The sequence below is a fragment of the Gymnogyps californianus genome, chromosome 10 (genome assembly GCF_018139145.2).
Source record: "Gymnogyps californianus isolate 813 chromosome 10, ASM1813914v2, whole genome shotgun sequence".
Lineage (NCBI taxonomy): Eukaryota > Metazoa > Chordata > Aves > Accipitriformes > Cathartidae > Gymnogyps > Gymnogyps californianus.
The window spans coordinates 29,515,290-29,538,288 of NC_059480.1; the positions used below are offsets into that span (position 1 = coordinate 29,515,290).

Here is a 22,999-nt window from a genome sequence, read left to right on the forward strand (position 1 = left end):
TAAGAGAAAATACTAAACTTGCTAGTTCGTACACGAAAAAAACTTCCTGGCTACATGATTAAAGGATGACAAAGACACCACTCAACGGTTGCTCCTCAAAGACATACCTCAATACCGAAACAATGACTGTGACAGCCGCGCACAGAAAGAGAGGAAAACTCTCAGGACTAATTTGTACCATCTGCTCATTACTGTGCCTCTGACGTTGATTTTAAATGCTTCTCTCACAATTGAGGATAAGCTGAAAGAAAATCAACTGTTTGCAAGTGGGTTTTGTTTTTTTTCCTGTCTACCATCACGTAAATGACACAATCATGATAAAACCAGGGTTTCCCATCAGTTCTCTATCATACGTCAAATGCAGAATTTCAACCCATGCACATCCGTCCGGCACATAAACACACACTGAAGAAATAAAAACTCAAACTCAAAATTAAATCTCAAGCTTTCAGTGCCTTTAACAGCATGTCGTGGTTAACTCTATCCCAGCCAAAATGTATCCCAGGACACAGCACATTTATACAGAGTGAAGCCTGGGAGAGCCACATCCCTCCTACAAGTAATCCAGCCCAAATCATTCTCCAACGCAGCCGTCGCAGCCGGCTCCTGAATATGCCTCTGGAGATCTGCCCACGGGAGACAGTGTCGCTGCCCGGACCGGGAGGAGAAACGGCCGAGGGCTCTGCCCGTGCTCACACCGCTCCCGCCGGGGGCTGCAGGGCTCAACCCCCTCCCACAGGCAGCCGGATCCTGCTCTCAGGCTGCTTTGTGCCAGCGGGGGAAGGACACGGCAGCAAGGATGCTTCTCCTGGGAGAGGGAAGGTCTCCTGCTCCCCCAGCACCGTCCCACGCCGCAGGAAGTTACAGTTACCGTCCCCCACCTAAGCGTGGGCAAAATTTCTCCCAGTTTTCTCCCACTGCACCCGACGCTGGGAAATCTGACAGAGAGAGTCCATGTGGGCACAATGTGCGAATAAGCCTTACTTTTGTAACTGCATAGAAAGTAAGCTCAAAAACCTTATATAAAGGAATCATGTAACTCTATGCTTGACAACCTTCCTGATTTAAAAGATACAGGGGTATGAATGATATAGATTCGAACATTAGCTTCCTAACAGATGGATTAACAGGTTGTTATATATTTTCCTCATTTAAAGAGAGAAGATCACAGAGAGCCTTGAACATCTGTGCCTGGCCAGTGCTTGTTAACATTTAATGTTCTCCAGCACTGAAGACAAGGAACACACAACGAAAACGAGGGGCTCAGAGACATCCCCTTACCATAAGCTGCACCCGCCTGGCAGCCGCAGAAATAAGGACAAACATACTGTAAATGCACTTGCATGCAATCCTGCCTGTGCTCCTCCAATACAAAATTAAAGCAAGTTGTCCTTTTAAACTTAATTTCACCCCTTACAGTGCATCTTTAATTAACTTTAATCCTGAATAAGTCCCATATCTGATGAGCCTTAAGTAAATAACCCCCGAGGCAACCTGCTGAAGGGGGAGGAGAAAGTACAAGGTGGCATCTCCTGGGGGAATCGTCAGCCAACCTGAGCACCAGCACACCCCGAGCACGTGCCGGGGATGTCACGCGATCATGACACAGAGCATTCATCCCCAACGAGCAGAGCCTGGCCGGGCAGACGTCCGCTCTCCCGCACCCCGGGCAGCGCAGCCCCAACGCTCCCCACGCATGATGCCGCGAGGTAACATTTCACAGCTTCAAAGACTCAAACCCCAGGCGAGAAGAACCCACAAGGACTCCGAGGTACATCCAAACTCACTCCCCATCCACACTCCTCTCACACCCTTCCCCTTCTCCCAGCTCCTCTGCATGCCCTGCAGGTAACCCAGGCTGCAGCCTTCAGGAGCGAGTCCTAGCTCTCTCTCCTCTGCGATGCCAGAGCCCTGGGCTCCCCCTTCCCAGGGGGTCCGCTCCCTGCTCGGAGCCAGCGGCGGGTGCTCGGCTCGACCACACCTGCAGTGGAAGGTGCCCGGAACAAAAAAAAAAAAAAAAAAAAAAAAAAAAAAGGTTAAAGCCTACTAACAGGAGAGCTCCAGAAAGCCTCCGGAAACTTTCTGGACGTGAAACCTTTCTCCAAATGAATGTGCAAAGTGTGGAGAGGTATCAGAAGTGATCCTGACACAAGGACCACCCACATAAATCTTTGGTGTGTGCCATTCAAAACACAAGGCTCTTTTAAAAACATCCTGATGCTCTTTTAAAGGTCATCAGATTTAGGGTATTTTTTAAGATTTAGATGTTACCTTTCCTAGCTTTGTTCTCAGAAATGACTTAATCATTTTGGCTGAATTCCCACCCACACCAGCACCCCTTCCCTTCCTTGCACCACTCCCCAATCCCAGGAGTCAGCCTAAGCAAGCATGCATCATGGAAAATTTCAAATCAAGAGTCAAATATTCAGCAAAGTTTAAACCACCAAAAATGGCATATTATGATGAGAAGTGCTCAGCAACTTTAATTACAGCAAAATCTACCATCTGCATCTGTAATTTAGGAACTAAAATGGCCTTTTAAATTAGACATATAGAGGGAAGAGGATGACACTGAACCACAATAAAAACAGAATCACGACTTAGTAGACTCACGTTCTCATGTTTCTTCTCCTCCCGAAACACTTCTGTAGGAAGTGTAGACCATTTTTCAATAAAGGTTTACCTAACCATCACCTTGTCTTTTTAGACCTGGGAAAGTTTTCTGAGCTGTAAACTGACTCTACAGAAAAGGGGAGACAGAAACACACACACACAGAAAAAACTGACTGAATGCTACATTTCAAGTTTACAAAAACAAAAGAAAAATACAAGTATGGCAAGATCAGTTTTGCACGATGAGCGTAACACCATAAAACTAGTCCATGTTTGCTCAAAATCAAACATAGGATCATTCCAGATTATGAAGCTTTGCAAACATTTCGACAAATATGGTCTGAACTTTAAGCTTATGACTGAACTTAAAACCAGACATTAATTTGTTTCTTCACAAAGCTCTGGTACATGATTTGTAAATTCCTGTGAATTCTCAACTGCAACAAAGTGCTAACATTTTGGGGTTTCAGTATCATTGTCAGTACCTCAGCCTCCTAGCCTGGTGTTAGACATTCTCTCCTGGTTTAAAAAAAAAAAAAAAAAAAAAAAAAAAAAAAAGCAAAGGTCCAAACGTTTTGAATTGTAATTGCTATCAGCAGAATCCCTGTGTGCCTTTAAATCTGCAAATTAGGTTGCAACTCTAGAAAAAAAACTGGAATTTCATGCAGGAATATTATAATGAATGAGGGCCAACTACATTGCAAAACCCTGACTCCAGATAGATTTTAGATGTAAGACATATGGCGGGGGTGGGGAAGAGAGTTTCAGATTTTTAAAAACAAAAGCAAAGAAAAGGCCATTGACATCACACATCTACAGCCCCAGGACAAGAATCTGGGACTGACCTGATAAAGTTTTAGGAACTACATGAAAAAGTCCACATGCTGGGGCTGACCAAACCATACATGTCTCATCACCCTTACATATGTGAACACATGATAAACATTTAAACTTAAATCTTCAGGCTTGAAGTTAGGAGGAGAGAGTGAGAATTGCACTGCCTTCAGGTCCACTAGGTATCAGCCAGTTTACAGCACTATTCACCACCCCTGCCGGCTCTCTGAAGTGGACAGGTCAAGCAACTCTGACCATCTTTCCTCCACAAAAATGTATTCTGCATTGCAATAACTGTAATAATCCATGCTACCGGCCACATCAACACGCCTAACTCGGCGCTCTCGCAGCCATTTTTCTCCCCATCGCTCTCTATTTCGTCCTGCACCGCGCCGAGTGTCTGAGCAGCAGCTCACCGCAGCACTGCACGGGGCAGAGCGTGCAGAAGGACACTGCCCTCGGCGGGCCTCCCGCCCAGCCACCACCTCCTGCATGACAGGCAGGAAAAAGAGGTCTCTCTGGGCTGTTCCGTGAACACTTACATTTTTCTGTCACCTCTCTTTTGGTAACTTCCACGTGGTTTAGTTATTTGAATGCTGGTTTTAACTGCGTCAATCAGCACATTTAAAAACCACAGACACGTTTTAAAAAAACCAGCAGACACAGCCAGAGGAAAAGATTAACACACTATCGGACTGCGAGCAGTCGCTGAGAGACATCGGACCTTCGCAGACTAATGCTCAGAAGACCCCAGAGACCACTAAGACAGGTACGTGCTTTTAGCCTTTGTCTGTTCCAGCCTATCTAGATCTACGTAAATATACAGCCTGAAGTATTACCTGTGTCAAACGCATAGAAAGTCAGGCTCAAGTATTTAGCAAAACAGCCTTTGCTTTGCCTGTGGGCAGTGTTACTTGGCTGCAGTCACGCTGTATCCTTGGAGGCTCCAGTTCCAGCAGTATTTCAGGGTTCAGTTTGCCGGGCTGCCTCTTCGCCCCGCAGAGGACAAGCGGGGCTGCACCGTGCCGCAGCGCGGGCAACTCCCACTGCCTCGGCACCGCGGCAGCAAGCCCAGCAGCTCCGACAGCGCTGCTTGCTCCTCACCGACACTGCACGTACCCAAACTTAATTCAACTCAGTTACATGTTTTCAGGACAAGAGAGACCACCCGCAGAAAGCCAACTGCAAGAAACAAACTGCTCTCCCCCCCATTTTAAATCACTGGAGTATCTGCAATCATTTTGGTTTACAAATTATGCACATCTGGATCCATATTTTACAGCAGAAAATAAATGTGCAAATATGCAGTAGTTCTCTTATATTGTATACTAAAATTAGGAACAACATAATGAAATAAAAAAGTGTTGCAGTCTGATGCTATTCAAGACATAAATGTATTGTTTTTCATTCCAAGAAATTCTAATGAACGTGCCTCCTTTCCCACAGACATTCTATGCGGCATTCTGACAGTGTAGCAAACAAACAAACAAAACAGCCCCTCGGTCATGGAGCAGTACATTTAGTTAAAATAAGACCAAAATTTTCTACTTTTCTTCCCTATAACTTCTAGTGAAGCCTAAAAAGGAAGCGAGCAAAATTATTTAATAGCTGCTTCTTTCAAAACGTGTTTTTTCTAAAGGCTTCATAAAAATATGCAATTAATTTATTGTCTGTTCAAGTAGGAAGAAAGAGCAGTTTGCAAAAACTCAGGACTGATTGGAACTATTTGCTCATCTATCTGACCTATCTGCGTATTGGTTTGACAGTTCATTAACTTCAAAACTCCTAACACATTTTTATAGAACAAGACTGCTACAAATATTACCCTTTTTTTAGGCATAGTTTCAGTTGCTCAAAAGTTATGAAGTTTTAGCATGACCATTATTAACCAGATGCTTAATCTTAAACAGATTCAAACCTGCTCCTTTGGTGTTTTTGTTGGTTGGGGGGGAGCAGGGGCTGAACCAAACGCTCAGAAAGACTGGTCTAGCAGAAAAGTTTCTCAGACGTCTATATGCTTTCAAGAACAAATCCCAATACATTTCCAAACTTTTCCGACACGAGAACAAAGCCCTCTTGAATATCTGTGAAGCAGCATGGAGAAAAATATTTCTTCCCAATTGCATTTTTTCCATGAAATTAATCAAACAAAATTCTCAGAGAATAACTACTGTTGCTCAGGAAAAGCTGATGTCATTGATGTCGTCTTGGTTCTTTTTGTAGGTTCTTGATATCTCCTAGCAGCAAAACCAACTTGCACAAGACGTTTACAATGTCAAACAATGTTTCACAATGCCACGTCGGTAAAGAAATGGAACCTTTTACCTATTTTTACTACTTGATTTTTCTTATGGGATTTATTGGAAGTTGTTTTGCACTATGGGCATTCACACAAAAAGATCAGAAACAGAAGTGTATGAGCATCTACTTACTTAACCTCTTAACAGCGGACTTTTTGTTGACTTTGGCCTTGCCAGTAAAGATTATTGTTGACCTAGGAGTTGCGTCCTGGAAACTGAGAATATTCCACTGTCAAGTTACAGCCTGTTTCATCTACCTGAACATGTATTTATCAATTATATTCTTGGGATTTGTAAGCATGGATCGTTGCCTTCAGCTAATGCACAGTTCTAAGATCTACCGCATTCAAGAGCCTGGATTTGCCAAGATGTTGTCTGCAGTCGTATGGACAATGGTTCTCCTTATAACAGTGCCTAACATGGCTATTCCAATAAAAACCATTGAAGAAAGACCTGGTGCAGGATGCATCGATTTCAAAACAAAATTTGGAAGAGACTGGCACGTGTTTACTAATTTCATATGCACAGCAATATTCCTGAATTTTTCAGCTGTGATACTGATTTCCAATTTCCTTGTTGTTAGACAACTCTACCGAAACAAATACAGCGAGAGTTACGCAAATGTGAAGAAAGCCCTCATCAACATACTGCTCGTAACTACAGGCTACCTGCTGTGTTTTGTTCCATACCACATTGTTCGTATCCCCTACACTTTGAGCCAAAGCGATACCATAACCAGCTGCTCTCTGAAACAAGCTCTCTTTAAAGCTAAAGAATCTACGTTGCTGTTTGCAGTATCCAACCTCTGTTTTGACCCTATTCTGTATTACCATCTTTCCAAATCATTCAGATTGAAATTTACTGAGACTTTTGCAGCACCCAAAGAGGCAAAGGTTTTCACAGACAAAGAGGTACAACACAGAAGTGAACAGCAGATGCAAAAGTACTGATTCTAAAATACATCAGAAGAGGATGCAAATCCGCAGTATAAACAGCTGTTGTGCAATTGCAAGCATGGCTACCACAGTCAACAACATTCCTGCTGAATAAGCCCAAGCAGAAGGAAAAAACTTGAACAATACCGATTGTTTTGTTATACGTTCACATAGTAGGTCTGAACTAGCAGAATGTCCGACAAAGCCTTCCAGAAACAGTTCAACGTACCAGTGATGACCTACCAGGGATCAGCAACACTTAAGAATACATGTTCAGACAGACTCAAACGTACATTGTAATTATTTATGGTAAACACCTGAACTCACCTTTTCTAAGTTAAATATTGTATACTTACTATATTAAATAACTTGGTGCAATCAAGTGACGAGATTATTTAATAGCAGTTCTTCAGCTGCAAAGTTTTCACATATACAATTAACCCAAAAGCATTTTAGAAGGCATTATTTACTCCAGAAAGTGATTTTAAGCTGCACTGACTAAAAGTTATTGTATCTGCTTACATCACACCTGCAGTTTTTATAAATAAATTTCTTGTTCTTGCCAAGTTCCATTGCCTTTCCTTGCTGCTGCTTCAATGAATATGAAAAAAGCTAACAACATGTTATTACAGAAAATTGAAGGAAATTTTAAAATTAAGATAAAGAATAAGTATAAACAGCTAGTGTGTTCTCTTTGCTTGTTTTTTTAATAAAAATTTATAAAACAGCAACTAAGTTTATTACTAATTTACAATTACTTCCAAAAAATAATGCATATGTAGAATAATCAATAATCAAAATTTTAAAAATCAGTTTGCATAGGCAACATCTGGCTACCTGGATTAGCTCCACCTGTAAATCAAAAAAATTTCAGAAACAAAACCAAATCAAGTTAAATTTTAACTAATCCTTAAAATGGGCAAAACACGAACCAAACTTCAAGCAAGCATTCAAAACTGTCCTGAACAGAAATAGCTCTTTCAGTATTCTCATAACAATTCACTTGCAATAAATCAGAACCCAAACTTTGTAGAGTAAGAAATTTAAAGCAAAGAAAACTGTGGTTATCATGTCATACTCTCACATGACACTTCCTGTACTGACAGGATTTAATATCGTTAAAAAGTTATCACTGTTGTTTTAAAAAATAATAATAATAATAATAATTCTCGAGTAGCCACATTCCAGTTCAAGGCTTGTTCAGTATTTGGGCCCTTTTTCCAGCACAGTAGAAAACATGAGAAGTCATCTGAACGAGGGTTTGGGGTCTGGAATGTTATTCACGGGGCTTTCTTCAGTTCCCATGAGCCTACAAACACAACAGCAGCAGCAGCCAAAAATCCACACTAGAAACAGCGAGGAGTGGGTGGGAGGAAATAACACCATTCTGTCCCTTACATTTCAGAACTATTTCTTTCAGATATTTTGGTATTCATCCATCTGACCAACTACAATATCAAATCTTCTATTTAGCAAACTTTGATTAGACCCTGGAACGTGGTGGTTTTATTGTGGTGCCTGTCTCCTTAACCTGAGTAAGTCATCACACATTGTTATACCTCTTATGCATTCTTCCAGCTAACCCCCTTTCAATAAAACAGAGATGCCCGTGTGCTGCACTCAAGCCACCCCGCAGCGCACAGCGTGTGCACGCTAGCAGCAACAGCATCACGCAAACCAGCCAGGAGCCCTCGGGCAGAGGTCACACAGCCCAGCTCTCTTCAGACAGTGAACTTTTCTTCTTCTAAACGCTTTACTGTCACATCAGGCAGTACCGTTACGCACACAAGTACAGAGGTCACTCACCAGAGGTATAGGGAAATGCGTTGCGTATTGCAAATGGCGAAGGAGGTCATAATTGGATGGAAAAATCAGTTCTCTCAGTCTTTCCCTCTTGACTGACTTCTCACTGGTAACTGAAATTCTTCTGTCTAAAGAAGAGTTCACATTCTCACAAGACTCCCCAGGCATCGGAGAAAAAATCTAAGTCATGTAAAACAAAAGTTTAAGGTAAGTGTAACCTCTAGCTTTCAAAATTCAGCAATTGCATTCAGAGATACAATTTCATTCTTGCTTACAGTTACTTTTTAAACATCTGAGGTTTTTCAAAGATAGACAAAGCAAGGGCAATCGTAATCAAGCCTGAAATTTAAGATACATATACACATTATATCTCTATGCATATCTCCATTGTTATTAAACAAGTTTTAAACTAGCGGTATTCAGTCAGGAAAAAAAGCATTACGATTCAGAGCAATCTCCACACTTCTTATGCTGCTGTAACACAGAAACCACGATGAGATATTCCAGTGATTGAGGGAAAATAACGAAAAGGGTGAAGTGGGAGGTGACAAGAGACATTGTAGGCAGGCATGGATATGCTTGAAACCACCAATATGACAGATGTCAGGCAGAAACTGGGGTCCCAATATCCTGCAAGTGGATCTGCACGGATAGGTCTGGGCCCGGGAGTCCATGTGGGTGCAGAACGAGGACCAGTCCAAAGGACGAAACTAGGAGATTCAAGAGTAATTCAGAATCAGGCTAACAGCAAGGAAAAAGAGAGGGGGAAACAGATTTGGAAGACAGAGCCGAACCATAGAACAGTCACTTGAAAAGCAAATGGTATCAACGGGGTTCCTCGATGTCGAAGAAGTGGGTAGCTCTGCATATTTATTCATGCTTAACTGTAATACACAGCACTCTGAATATGCTGGGGGCAAGGGGGAGGAAGGGTGCGTGCATGTGTGCAGGTGGACAACTAGGGGAAGCACAGGAGAGCAGTAAGTTGTCATACAGCAGAGATGCAGAGAAAGGAGGCGATGCACTGACACAGAAGACGACAGGGACTGGATGCCAAAGGACATCGGCTGTCGACGGAAGAAGCGAGGTGGTGCTATGGGCGTGGAGAGACATTCAGTGCCAACAGCAAGCAGCAGACACAGGCATCAAAGGCATGCAGAAAATCGAAAGTTAAACCTACTGGAAATTCCGAGCCAAAATCGGCCTTAAAGTCACTCTTGTCTACATCATCAAAAATACTAGCGGTTCCTGAGTCAATGCCCATATGTTCCATAATACTATGATCCTAATAATTGCCAGAGAGAAAAACAAATATCAGTCACATGTTACTGAAGACCCATTTAACTGATCACAGGTAAACCCAAGCACTCCACTTATTTAAGAATTATGAAAAAAAAGTATTGATGGTAAGAAGTTTTCAGATACTGACTTTTAAATCTTTATAATAAGCCTTAATTCACAGAAGTATTTCTCAAGCTTAAAGCCACAAAAGCATAGAAAAGGGCAGGAGTCAAAGGGGGAAACAAAACTTCACAGTATATCCCCGTGAGCAATTCTGCTCCAGGGACACCTACAGAACAGGAAGCTGACTGTTGTACCTTCCCAAGATTTATTTCCTACTTCGTTGTACCACAAAAGGCAACTTGTAGAAACCCCTTATATTTCAGGGCAAATTTGGCCATGAGACCAACATAAGAGATATACAAAAGAAACTAAAAAGAAATATAAGAGGATGCTTTAGCTGCCCACAGGCTCCACATGGACTGTGCAGCAGAACAACAGGCTACATCTGATCACCCGAGTACAAACATGGTCCGCAGTCTTGAGTTTAAAATTGCCTTCCTCTTGCACTAGTTTTAGAAAAGGTTATGAACTGCTCATCTGATGGAAGACTCGGGATTGCACCCGGACTGTGCATGTACGAGTCATGAGGTTTGGCTTCACAGTCTTCAATCAGTGGCTGTGTAGCACACAGTAAGCTCCTCATCGTCTGCGAGCAGGTTACCAGGCTGTGCATCGCTCACGCCTACACTGTGCCAGCATGCCCCACGCTACACAGAGGACGTGGGGCTTACTCCAGGCTCCCCACTAACTCCTCCTGCTTAAAGCTCTCCCTTCTCTTCATTGAAGTACATCTGCAAAAAAATTTTTCCACTGGTACATTTAGAAGCCTATATTGTGCCTTTTTGTTTGTCCCAAGATATTCAGATCACCAGACAACTGTCAGTTCAGTATATTTGCACCAAAATGGCAATATTTACACCTGTATACAAGAATGAAGCTAATGGATCACTTTCGGTCTTCTCAAAAAGAGAGAAAGAGACAAGGAGACACAGATTAAAAAACTTAGTATCTCATATCTGAAATGCTAATGCTTTGATGAAAATCTACGTTTAATGAAACAGTACCAAACATGGGAGAAATAGCATGCAGTGTTACCTCCAGTTTCACATCATGATCCTTAGAATAGTGTTCATCCACAGTTTCCCCATTAGGTGAACGTGGTCTAGTAGTTGCACTGATTGACAAGTCTCCGCGTGATATTAAAGTGCACATGTACGCATCATGGGAGAAAACATCATGCCGAGTGAATTCAGAAAAAAGCAGCACCAAATTCACAAACTCTGTCTTCTCATGGTCACTATTTGGGTCAGCTACCCCAAAAAAGAAAAAAAAAAAAAAAAAATAGTTAGACTGTAGTTTCAACTTACAAATATTTGGGTTTCAACTATGCAATTTGCAAACCCCAGAAAATTAATTTTAAAGGCCTACTAAAACTGTCTCAGGCATCCTGCACAGGTTTCTGTGTCTCTACAGAACAAACCATTTCCCATCTAATTTGCATGTTTTCACTTTGCTGTCAGCTCCAGACACGGGACAGACTTCAGACAGCAGCGGCTTCCAGAGCATCCTACCCCATACACACCTGCCCCAGTTGGGTATGTGTGTGTCAGCAGTTAAGTACAATGTTCAAATACTGCTAAAAATTGAAAAAAAGGGGGGAAGAGGGCAAGGACATTCCTTGTGTGAAGAAAAATTAAAGCTGAAGCTTTGGGCTATAACAGACCACCCAACAGTTGTCCTTTCCTCCCAAATTATATTACTACAGTAAATGTTACTGTCTATAGTACTTTTGTATTCATAACAGAGAACCTTTTAAAATATTTTCAAAGAACCCAAGATCTCTGCGTGGCAGGCCTCCAAGATGGAAAAGCAATATTTTATTAAAGCTTGATAGTGTAGTATATTTTATCAATTAAACGTGCTCCTGCACATCAGGAAAAAGTTTATTAAAATAAATGCATTTTATTTTGCCAGTGCCAAAGCAAAGCCTAGAGAAATATAACATGTAAAATTTTGTTATTAAGTTTTCGTTTGTCACAGCTATATTTAATTTGACTTGTTCTGTACCACAGAAAGGTTTGCAACATTGCAGTTAATGGAAAATAGCTTTATACCATGCCAACTCTATTGGGCAACAAAACCTCCAGCTACAGAACTACCAAATCCAAATCATCAACATTTATTCAAAAGCAAATTATGCTTTACAAGTTCAAATTAGTTCAATATATAACACTATTTCTATTTAGAAATTCTCATTGCACTGCAGCACAGAAGCTGTAACAGTTAAGCCCAAGAGCACACCAGTTCAGGGTCAGAACTCCTCTCTGCAGCCCCCAGGTCCCGCTCACGCGGAGCTGCCTGCCGTGACCCACCCCTCAAAAGCAAGGCGTGCGGACTGGATGCTGTGTGGAGGAGCATCGTAAAACACATGCCTGCAGACCAGGCGATCCGCCCTCCTTCAAAATATAGCGGTCACATGCTTTTCATTTTTGGACACACAGAAGCTCAACCACCGTAAAAACAATACAATACCACAGAATTTGTCCAAGGCTCGAAAATACCAAAGAATATTTCAAGCAAGGAAAACATTCCCCAGCTGCTCTCCCTACCCTGCCTCACAGAGCTACCCGGGTGAAGAACAACGATACCGCATTTGAAACAAGCACATCAGAAACACAAGTCCAAATAACACAAATAGTTTGGATGGTTTATTAAAACCAGGGTCACCACTGGCACGAAAACACAGCACTGCCAATACCTCAGAGTCTGTAACAAATTTTTAAGAAGTTTCTCCTTTTTCAGATGTTGAGAGTTTTCAGTATGATGTTTCAAACCACTTAAAATCCCCTTTACTTTAAGGGCATCAGAAAGGGGGGGGGGGGGGCACTAACTAGCAGTACTTAAGATACCAGAAGCACGAGCTACAATATCAGGCAGTTTTATTAGATCAAGACATTTCCTAGAGCAACCTATGATGAAAAAAAGATCCTTTTTTCAATCCACCTATTTGTCAGCTAACAGCTTTCGACTTTAACACTTGTGTGTAATTTCCAAGTCAGTCACTTCGAATGTGGATGTGTCAAAAAGAGCCAAGTGTTTGATGTTAAATATGCATAGAGTGCAAGTAATTTCCCCAAATCTCTTAGAGCTTAAACAGAAATAAACATAGTTTCTGCTGATTTTCCTTCTGTGAAAAGAAAGAAATAAAAATCACAGAAAGATCCTGTAACAAGGCAGGAGATTTACAAAAAAATGTGCATATGAAAACAGGGCAGGTAATCACAGAAACTGTGAAACACGTGCTACAGCAAAACAGTAACTTCAACAGCCAGACAGCAGACCAGTTGCTTCTGACCTACTTTGGAATATAAATGAGTTAATACTCACATAATGAGGGAGCTTGTGTATCTAGAAACCTTAGCAGGACATTCTGAAAAACAGGAAGACTGGAACCTGTCAAGGAGGCTGAAGACAGAGATTCCTTCTCATCTATGACTTCAGATTCACCACATCTCTGCACAGTTAAATAAATAAAAAAAGCATGTATCTACACAGAAATGCATATAATATTCCCACAATTTGCATCTGAGGCAACTATACATGTGATTGTTTCCTACCTCTTCATAAAATCCAGACTTGCTCTAGAACGACAGGTTTTTCCCATTACCTAGTTTGGTTATTTCTAAGGTGTTTTATTTAATCACTTTGGATTACTTATTGAAAAGGAATGCCTGAGATGTACCATCATCTGCAATGACACTGTTTCATATAAAAGCAAAAATTTAAGATACAGAACTTCCAGGACCAATGTGAATACAAAAGGTAACTCCTCTTGTTTGTGTAAATTAAACATAATAATAACCAGGGCAAACATCTCTGCTTTGAGTGGATTTCGGTGCGAGTGAGGCAGAAACAATACAGTAAGCTCCCTTCCCCCTAATTAATGGTTTGTGGTGAGGAGCGGACAAAGCAGAGAGGCTTTGGAAAGTGAAAGTCTTTTTGCACCTCACGCTGTCTGTACGTCTGTCTGCACAGGAGCACTTCTGAGAGTGCTCTCACCTGTCTGTCCCCACACCCAGGCTGAACAGACATCATACATCACTTTCCTGGGGACCCTTTTTTCTAGGGAGAAGAAAAAAAGAAAAACCCACACTAAACAGAACACCCATCCAGTAAAAACTGCCTGCCGGCACTGCACGGATGCAGGCGAGGCCAAGGCAGCGGTGCTACGGGCTACGAGGAGTACCACTGGTCCAGAAAGCTGCAGCAGGGCTGCAGCGAACACAACTGCCTCTGTTTAATCCCCACTACAGAGCAGATTTAGTATTACTGAAGTTTCAAGGAGAAGTGTCAGCTTATGCCAGCTGGAGTGGGATCATTTGCCACAGCAGACAGGAGTTTACATCCAGGATGTCCCTACAGCGTCCTGCTTCTCCAGTGAAACGTTTCATTCCCCCTGAAAACAACGGAGTTCTACAGAACGCAAGATTTAAAGTTACACTCGAATTTTGCCTCAAAACGGATCTTAGTTTGGGAACCTTCCAAGAGTCCCCCACCAGCTGAACAGCCCTGCCCCACCAGCCAGACCCACACCCCTCTTTTTAAGGGACTCCAGTTACTGTGGCACCCCTTTATCAGGACAAGGAGTTCACAGAAGTAAAACACTTCAAACAAAAATACATAAATCAGCTAATATAGACCATTCTGAGTTAGGTTGCAATTTCTTCTTATTTTAAAGAGAAGGCTTTTTAATTTTAAATTTATCTAGAATTTAAAAAACTGTAAACTGATGACAAAAATCCCCAGCACTCCAAATGCCATCAAACTTAGTTGTTTTGTAATGAGTAGAGATTAAAGTGATGTTTCCTTAGAAATATCTCACTTTTTAAGCACACTGTTCATACTATTCTAGAAGTAGAAATAACTTACTTCTGCTTCAATTTCTGCTTGCCTCTTCTCCAGGAGTTTGGCTACAGCCATGGCCCTGTGCTTACCAGACCTTTTACAGCTCACAGCCCATTCACAAAGCAGCGTTACCACAGCTTCGTCGTTTGGGGCTACCTGTTCAGTGCAAGAACAAAGACAGAAAAACATTTCACCCGCACAGCCAACAGGCTTATTTCTGAGCAAACAGCTTGCAGCAACCAACGTTCTGGGGGATGAAGACAAAAGCTGGTTTTTGTTCTTTAGTACTGACAGATGCACACATTTGCTTTATTCGTAGTGTTTTCAATGTTTGGAAGCCAAACAGGGAAATCTCAGTTCTCACACTGCTGATACTCAAATCAAAATTTTCCTTTATCATAATGTTGCTTCACAAAAACAGAGAAGGGTGATCTGCTTTATGAGTACGAGAAACAGGAAAAGCATACCACACAGAGCCTCTCAACCCAATTAACCACACAGAAATTTACGCTTTTCTTACATTAATTCTTCCAAACCTCCTTCGTCTGTTTCCAGACCATTACTTGCATCCCACTGACGCATTAAAAAAACAAAACAAAAAAACCCTAACCTCTAAAGGTGTATCTATCAGATAACCAAGGTCAAAAAGCTCCCAAAAAGCTCAATTTATTTCTGATCTAACACAGATGTTTTTAAGAAACAGTACATGTCTTTAGAAAATCCATATTTACAGAATAGCAATGGGATATAGTATGCTTATATCTATTGAGTGTTCATCCAATCTCTGTTTCCACTAACCACCCACATTTTGGAAGTATTTTTTTCTTGTGTGCTACTGAACTGGATCCGCTGAACATCCTCGCTCCTGCCCAAGCTGGCTACCATCTCTGAACAATTAAACATCAGACCGACCTGCAAATTAAGCAGATATGATTCTTCTTCTTTCCCCAAGATTAGTGGAAACTACGCTTACAAGTAAACATTAGAAGGGCTAGAGTCAAGCACGGCACCCTCAGAAAGCAAATACTTTTTTTCAGAGTGATTAGGAATTACAGACCCACAAGCACAAAAGTTACTGCTTCAAAGCTATCCCAATCGTCCTCCTCAAAAAATACAAAAAACCAACAGCATGCTAAACAAGGCTGGTGTGTACATGCACACACATCACACAGAGACGTTTCCTGTAAATACGCTTCAACGGGCGAGCAAGACAGACTAAATGACTAGGGGTGGGAGGAGTGGAGGGAAGAGGGGAAATGCTTTTCTCTTACCCGAATTGAGTGACACGGTAACGTCACCACTGTTGTGGTTAGATGCAGTCAGCTAACAAGAGAAGTATGGATACTATATACTTTTGAAGGCAATGCAGAACACCTGAAAAAGTCCGATCTTCACATGGACTTCCTTCCCTTTCTGCTAACAAGAGAAACCATGCCAACAAAAAAACCAAGTGCTTCTGTATCTCAAGCAGGAGACACCAACTCGGACCTCAGGTGAAGCGCGTCAGGTCACCCGTTCCCTGAAGCTGCGCCCATGCTGCATCGCATCCTGCAGCATCCCAGGGACAGCAGCACAGGACCTCCCTCGCCCTCTTTCTTACAGGGAACGGCACCTCGCGCAGAATGGCCGAGCAGCTTATCTTCTCAAGCACAGGGCAGGCGATGCTCCTACAGCTGAACCCCTTCAGAAAAGTAAAGGAAAGCCTTGAAGAGGTGAGGCCGTGGGGCACTAACGCCGAAGGTCAGAGCTCACTGTGCTGGGGCAAACACAGAGAGGGAAATCCTGGAAAGAGATGTTTAAAGGAAGACTTACATGGGGTACTTCGGAAGGAAAAAATGGTTACAAAAGTGTTTCTACACTCTATGCTTTTGTTCTGGCCTAAAGAAAAGGGCTTAGGTTGTTTTGGGAAATGTCAAATCGTAGAAGAAAGCCATTTTTTTGGCTTTCAATTATTTTCCACTTGAGAGAAACGAGGGTGCTTTTCCTCCAGGGAATACGCACACTGTACAAACAGTGCCAGCACGCAGACAGACACTGACGTATACGTATGCATGTGCACACGTACAAGTATTTCCTTCAGACGCTGCCTGAGATACTAAGCCAAAATCAGCCTGTTACTCAACTGTCCTCAGAGCTACGCTCAACTATACTCAGCACTGCAAAGCAAAGCCACCGAAGCCTGCAGTCGGTGAGCTAACCACTTCCACTGCTGCTGCTCCCACTGCTCAACGGAACAGACATTTAAGCCTTATGACAAATGTGAAAACAGCCCAAAGTAAAACTCCGGTCACCATATACACAAACACACACAAACAAAACTCAAACCAAATTTCACGTGCCTGTGTTTTTGGAGTCCTAGTGAGTATTACTTGCAACTTCGTGCCTGTGCCGCTTACCTCTGACCACTACGAACACAAGACTCAGCAGGGCTCGGCTTGCCTCCGCTGCTGAGCCCTCCAGTCCCCGACAGCCATCGCTCTCTTTAGTGAAATGGGAGCACTGTGCCCCAGCAAGCAAGTCCACGGAACCGGTGCATCGGGGAGGCAGGTCATAGGAGACCAACCTACCTCAGGGTGGGCTCCCACGTCCGCCAGAGCCTGTGCACCCCCAGGTTACAAAGCCAGGTGCCAGAAGGCCACAAGCATTTGTTATCAGACACGCTGTCTGTACTTACAGGTTGTAATTAACAGGATAGCTCATTTGAATTGCACACCCAACTGTCTACAATCAAGGGCTAAGGCTTATTTACCCAAGCACATTTCCTTCATGTTTGGTTGTTTGTTTTACAATCTTTCATGAAGCTCATTGACAATGAGAGCAGTTGAAACTAAATAACATTGTGATCAACAGCAAATTGCACATTTAGAGTTTTAGGTATTAAGCCAGCAACAGTCACTGTCGTCTTTTTTTTTTTTTTTTAAACTAAAGATTGCATAAATTACTTATTTGATAGCCCAAAGAAAAGAGAAAATCCAGGGCAAGCTGATCTTTTTCTGTCAAAGCTGGATGTTATTTCAGTTATTTCAAGAAATGCTGTGAATTCTTACTTTTGAACATTACTTCCATGTGTAGCTCTGTATTAAAATTCTCTTAACAAAAGGGATAAATAAAGGACAGCCGTTTGTGCAACTCACAAGAAAGTAACATGAAATTATCCTGGTCAGGACCGCACTGAGGTCTACATAAATTAACTACAGATTAATTCCTTGTCTGTTCTACCTGAACTTCAGGAGATTTCACAGAACAACTGATCTGCTTCAAGCAGCTTATTTTCAAGGGACAATCTGGTTTTTTTGGGTGGGGGTGGTGAAGGTGGTGTTAAACTTAAAATTAAACAACTAGAAAGAGACAGCTCTACAGTTAAGAAAATGCAGACAGTTACTTCTGTTTCTAAACGAGTCATCTGCTAACACTGTGATATTTATTAGCACAAAAATATAAAAATAACTCCCCAATTCTATGCCTATAAAAAGCAGAACTACATTTTCAGAGATGTAGAATCCAACATCACCACAAATCAAACACTTAGAAATTATTACGAAGGGAAAAAAGCCCACCATAAATACTTGAAACATCAAGGTGTTTATCCAACTAAGAATTTCAACACCACCACATTTAAGAGCCTAAAAACAGTGAGTTTGGTTCTCAGGAACTGACGTGTGCAGCAACTAAAAAAAGTTATCTGAGTGCAGGTAATTATTTGAACCCTCTGATGCAGACTTTTGTTGGGCAAGTTGGCATCACCAGAGCCATTCCCATACATTAGGCTCTTGGAACACGGGGCCCTGCAGCAGCTGAGAAAAGTAAAGTTGAAGTGTCTAACCATCAAATACCTTATTTTGCTTTTGACTGAAAATAACAAATACAACTGAAAGCTGTATCAAGTCCCTGCAACATAAATAATTACCCAAAACCCCTACAGTGAGTACGCCTCTACAGCAGTACGTGGGCAGTGGAAGACTATGCTAACCAACCCACCGCTCATCTGTAGAGCCACAAACTGGAAAACGAGTTAGTCCAACCCTGGAAACTCCAGCGCCGAGTGCTCGCTGTTTTGCTGAGCGCGGACGGGGTGTGCTGCTCCTGGGAGCCGGGGCGGCAGCAGCCCGTGACGCTGGTAAGGCACACGGGAGAGCTGCGGCTCCCTGCCCCGCTGCGCAGCCGCGGCGGCCTGCTGCACGCTGCAGGACTTCCTTCCTCCCGATGCTGTCTCACGATAGCTGTACCTCATGGTTTCCTCCCTTCCGACACCGTGTTTACTTAAACATGCTAAGAATGCCATTAAGTAACACCTCTCAGAATAATCAGGTTCTGGATTGGTCTGATTGGGGATCTCGTATCTGCAGATGGTCTGGCCTGGAAAAGCACAGACCAGACTTCGGAGGGGCTCAAACTACTGCCTTGAAAAGTAGCTGTAAGATCACATTTGTACCCTTAAAATTTGAGGGGCAGGAACACAAAAAGATCACTTCACATGTTACTTAATGACTACGTTTTGTAGGGAAGAAAAGACATAAGGTGCTGGAGCAGAGAACAGGCATGGGTAGGCAGGAACTGCAACTCCCTGGGGCCGGGGGAAGCTCTCCCACAGACAAGACCCTTCCTCGAGATTCCCAAACCTTCCACAAGTCCTAATGAAAGACAGACTCTTCAAGGTGGCATCAAATGGGAGAGATTATCTACACCAGCGAGCACACACCTTTGAAGCAAGATTTCAAGTTTAGACAACTCACAACATTTGTCATTTAGCCATGACCCAAAATAGCTGTAACCTTCTGAAAGCCACCAGTCAGACCCTTTCAGAGAAAACCAAAGGCCTCATTTCCACCAATTTATAACTGGAGCAGAAGGTGGGTGAAGAAAAGAAAAGAGCTGGTTTGTTTTTACTTAAGAAAAGCACCACAATTAGTAACACAGGAAAGTATTAAACATTACTGATCCTGATAGGTTTGCAGACGGGAAGCCAAAAGTACTATTAAATCTCTGCTTTCAGTAACTCTGAGCCCTTTTCCCACTAGTCCTTGCTTTTATTATTTAATTAAAATTTGCTACTAAGGAACTAGTTTGACTTTGTGCTAGCTAAGGCCACCGTTGAGGCACCTGGACTGCAGAAGTCATCTTTTCGTGGCGGAGGCAGGAAGAGCAGGGCGTAATGCCCAGGAGCTGAAATCACTAAGCAAAAGGAAACCCCAACCTCCTCTCACCTCACCTCTCTAGAAAGCAGCCAGGCGTGTGACCACCCAGCGCCGCCGGGGAATGCCCGTGCCGTTCGTCACCACTGCTCCCCGGGCTGCCATGCACACCGGGGAGCTGCCGCCCAGCCCAGCGGAGCATCCTCCCTGCGCTCGGAGCCGCTTACGGGAACTCGCTGCGGGCGGCCGGGCACGCCGCCTCTCAGGCCACCGCGCCTGCAGGCCTCGACGCGTATCAAGGGAGAGAGAGATGATGAACGGCACCTGAAAAACCTTTCCTCCTACCCCAAGACACACTGCTGCTTCTTGGGTCAAAAGGGAGGGAAAGAAAAAAAAAAAAGTTTGTAGCAGGTGTGCTCTTTCGCCAGTCATAGATGCCTGCGGAGGATATACACAGATATGTGTGTGTGTATTTATATGTATATACATATTCATATGGCTATTCCTGTTCCTTTCAAAACAGGAAGGTATTGAAAATGTGTTCAATCAAATCATTCAACACATCTGAGCAGGCGCTTACTGCAAGTCAAGTCTGTGTCACAGGAAGCCAGTCTGTCTTTAAATCATGAAGGTTGACAAAAAAACAACGAAAAATCCGATTGCTTCCCAGTACGACAGAGTTCAGTCTCAAAACACAGAGCTGCTTTATTTCTAATATAGAATTTTATCATTTAAGAATGTTCCCTTTAAATACTAAGCTTTTTTTTTTTTTAAAGGTAGACTATCTAAATAAATTTGTAATCACAATTCCAGTTAGCATTTTCAAATTAGCTCCTCGGTGAAATAAAATTAACATTTTAACATTAAACTCCAAACCTGCTTTCTAAGAAGACAAGAAAGGGTTTTCAGAAGCCATATTTTTTATTAAGAGAGACAAAGAAGGGGTACAATACAGCAACGTTTATTAGTACAACCCACCTTTCTAAAGAGAACAGGTGATGAAAGAAGACGAGCCGGGAACAAGAGCACTATCAGATTTTTGTAGGAAAAAAAATGGGCCTGTGCCACGCACAAAGGCCTGGCTCAAAATCCCAAATTCAAGCAAATTAGCCCCACTCACAGAAACAGTCAGGACAGCTCATTCCGTTTGAAAACACATCTGCATATCTGTAACAAAGGAGCTCTCAAGGTGTACTACTCTCTATGGAGGCATTGTCCTCAAAAGTTTGGATTTTTTTAAATCAACTAAATGCACTGACACTAGCAGTGCAGACTAAAATATGGAATACGAAGAAATGCCTCTGACTGCAGCCCAAGAGGGACAAAGTCATTACAGGATGGTAGGCAAGCTCTACATACACACCGCAGCACTAACAACAGCTCAAAGACAAACCTTTTTATTGGAGTACAATTTGCATATTTGCTTTAAATTATGAGACCATGTTCAACAAAATATTAACCACTGCTTTGAAGTTGTCTAACATAAAAAGAAAAAACAAGTTGTGTGTTCTTTTAAGGGCCCCATCAGTTATTTAAGTCACAGAATACATTTTTCCCTTCCAGAGAGATTTTGTACTTTAACTCCCTTAGACACTTAGGTGAGCAGGAATCTGATGTTGGATTTACTGAAATAATAAAGGGTGAAAATACCCACACAACAAGCTTCAGATAACTAAGCAATTCGAGCAACTGAACTAACGCTAACTGCATTATTAAAAATATTACAAGAATGCTCAGAACATGCTCTGTTTTCTCAGTGCTTGTGGAAATGGACTCTGATTCTGCAGGTATTTCAATCCATTTTATTTTGCTCATCTTGTCTCCCTTACTCCTCATGCATCCCAACATACTCAGATTCAGGTCCCTTACATAGTAACAAACTGTTAAATTGTAGCTTACTAACTAAAAAGGCATCCTTAGACCTCCTTTCCCACAGACACAGCCGGGTTGGGGTTTTTTTTTTTTTTGTTTGTTTCATTTCCAGCGAAGTGATCTCAGAAAGACAAATATTAACTCTCTGCATTTGTAACAAGCCCTATTCGTGAGAACCAAGTTCAAAACAGGACTTTTTCACTCTAAAATGAAAAACATCTCTTGGCATCATAAGAATTCTGTTGGACTTCAAAGACAACATGAGAAGCAAGACCTAAATACAAGTTCAGAGACCTAAATTTTAAAAGCAATCTGAGTGCACAAATATCGATGAAGTTTCAGGATTCTACATAATGATTTCAAGAAATTCAGTATCAGTCCTTAAAAAGCAAGCACTCTCTCCTTTCATCCATTTACTACTGCATACTAGCTAGAAAATACTGGTATATCGTTTCATTTACTAGGTATCCCTCCCACTGCTTAGGTGTATTTCAAGCTATACTTAACCAAATTGTGTTTTTCTACACATGAGACTGACAAGTTAAAAAGTCTAGCTAACCATTCTAAAACAAAATAAATTAAGGGGGGGGGGGGGGGGGGGGGGGGGGAATCCTTTCTCAATTCCCTTCCTTAGCTGTACCTGTGAAAGACTATGACAGATAATAAAATACACGTAGACCAAAAGTTAGGCGAGAGTTGAGTGGGTTTAAGCCACAGGAAGATGCGAGGTGAACTCAAAGAGGAGTTTTCACAGACATTATGAAAAAGTCGCTATCGCATTCTCTAGCTCACTCTTCTGAGGACTCTATTTTTGCACAAATTGACTCAAGCCTTCAGAGGGAATGATCTTTAAAAGGGGGTGGAGAGGAATCAAAGGTGTCCCAAATCTGGATGAGTGCAACACAATTTTACTCTAATTTAAAACTGTATGGTAGCAATACAAACTGTTTACTGGATTTATTTTTTTAAAGATACCTCCACAATAACCACCACAGTGGTAATCATTCTGGAGCTGTGCACAAGAGATGTTTTGAGTGAAGGAAGCGTCAGATGGAAAATACCTGCAGCTATAAATAAGACCAGTAGTTTTATCAGCAATACCATCTCAAATGAAAGGGAATTTACTGCTTTATACCACGTCATAGATTTCTAGATTTCAACTCTTCCTACTCAGCCAAATCTACTGAGAAACTCTATACAAGTCAGTGAAGCAGAATTAGGAATGAAAGGTCCTTTGTATTACTCACTGTGTACATGGTCA

At 42.2% G+C, this 22,999-nt stretch overlaps 2 protein-coding genes across 3 annotated transcripts in view; one reads left to right on the plus strand and one right to left on the minus strand.

The window, feature by feature from the left end:
* The window catches only part of MED12L (mediator complex subunit 12L), a 153,978-nt gene that overhangs the window by 107,733 nt on the left and 23,246 nt on the right, over window positions 1–22,999 (minus strand). Inside the window, exons 11-15 of one of the 2 annotated variants that reach the window (XM_050902186.1) lie at window positions 14,759–14,890; window positions 13,217–13,343; window positions 10,925–11,139; window positions 9,666–9,770; window positions 8,489–8,665 (exon numbers count right to left, since the gene is read on the minus strand). In XM_050902186.1, coding sequence (XP_050758143.1) covers window positions 8,489–8,665; window positions 9,666–9,770; window positions 10,925–11,139; window positions 13,217–13,343; window positions 14,759–14,890 — 756 coding nt within the window. The remainder of the gene's footprint in view (window positions 1–8,488; window positions 8,666–9,665; window positions 9,771–10,924; window positions 11,140–13,216; window positions 13,344–14,758; window positions 14,891–22,999) is intronic. The other variant, XM_050902187.1, reaches the window with a different exon arrangement.
* GPR171 (G protein-coupled receptor 171) lies at window positions 5,720–6,697 on the plus strand. The gene has a single exon (XM_050902191.1). The coding sequence runs from the start codon at window positions 5,720–5,722 to the stop codon at window positions 6,695–6,697; it is 978 nt and encodes a 325-aa protein (XP_050758148.1).

Coding starts and splice junctions, on each gene's coding strand:
- GPR171 (XM_050902191.1), top strand. CDS start 5,720: ATGTCAAACAATGTTTCACAATGCCACGTCGGTAAAGAAATGGAACCT.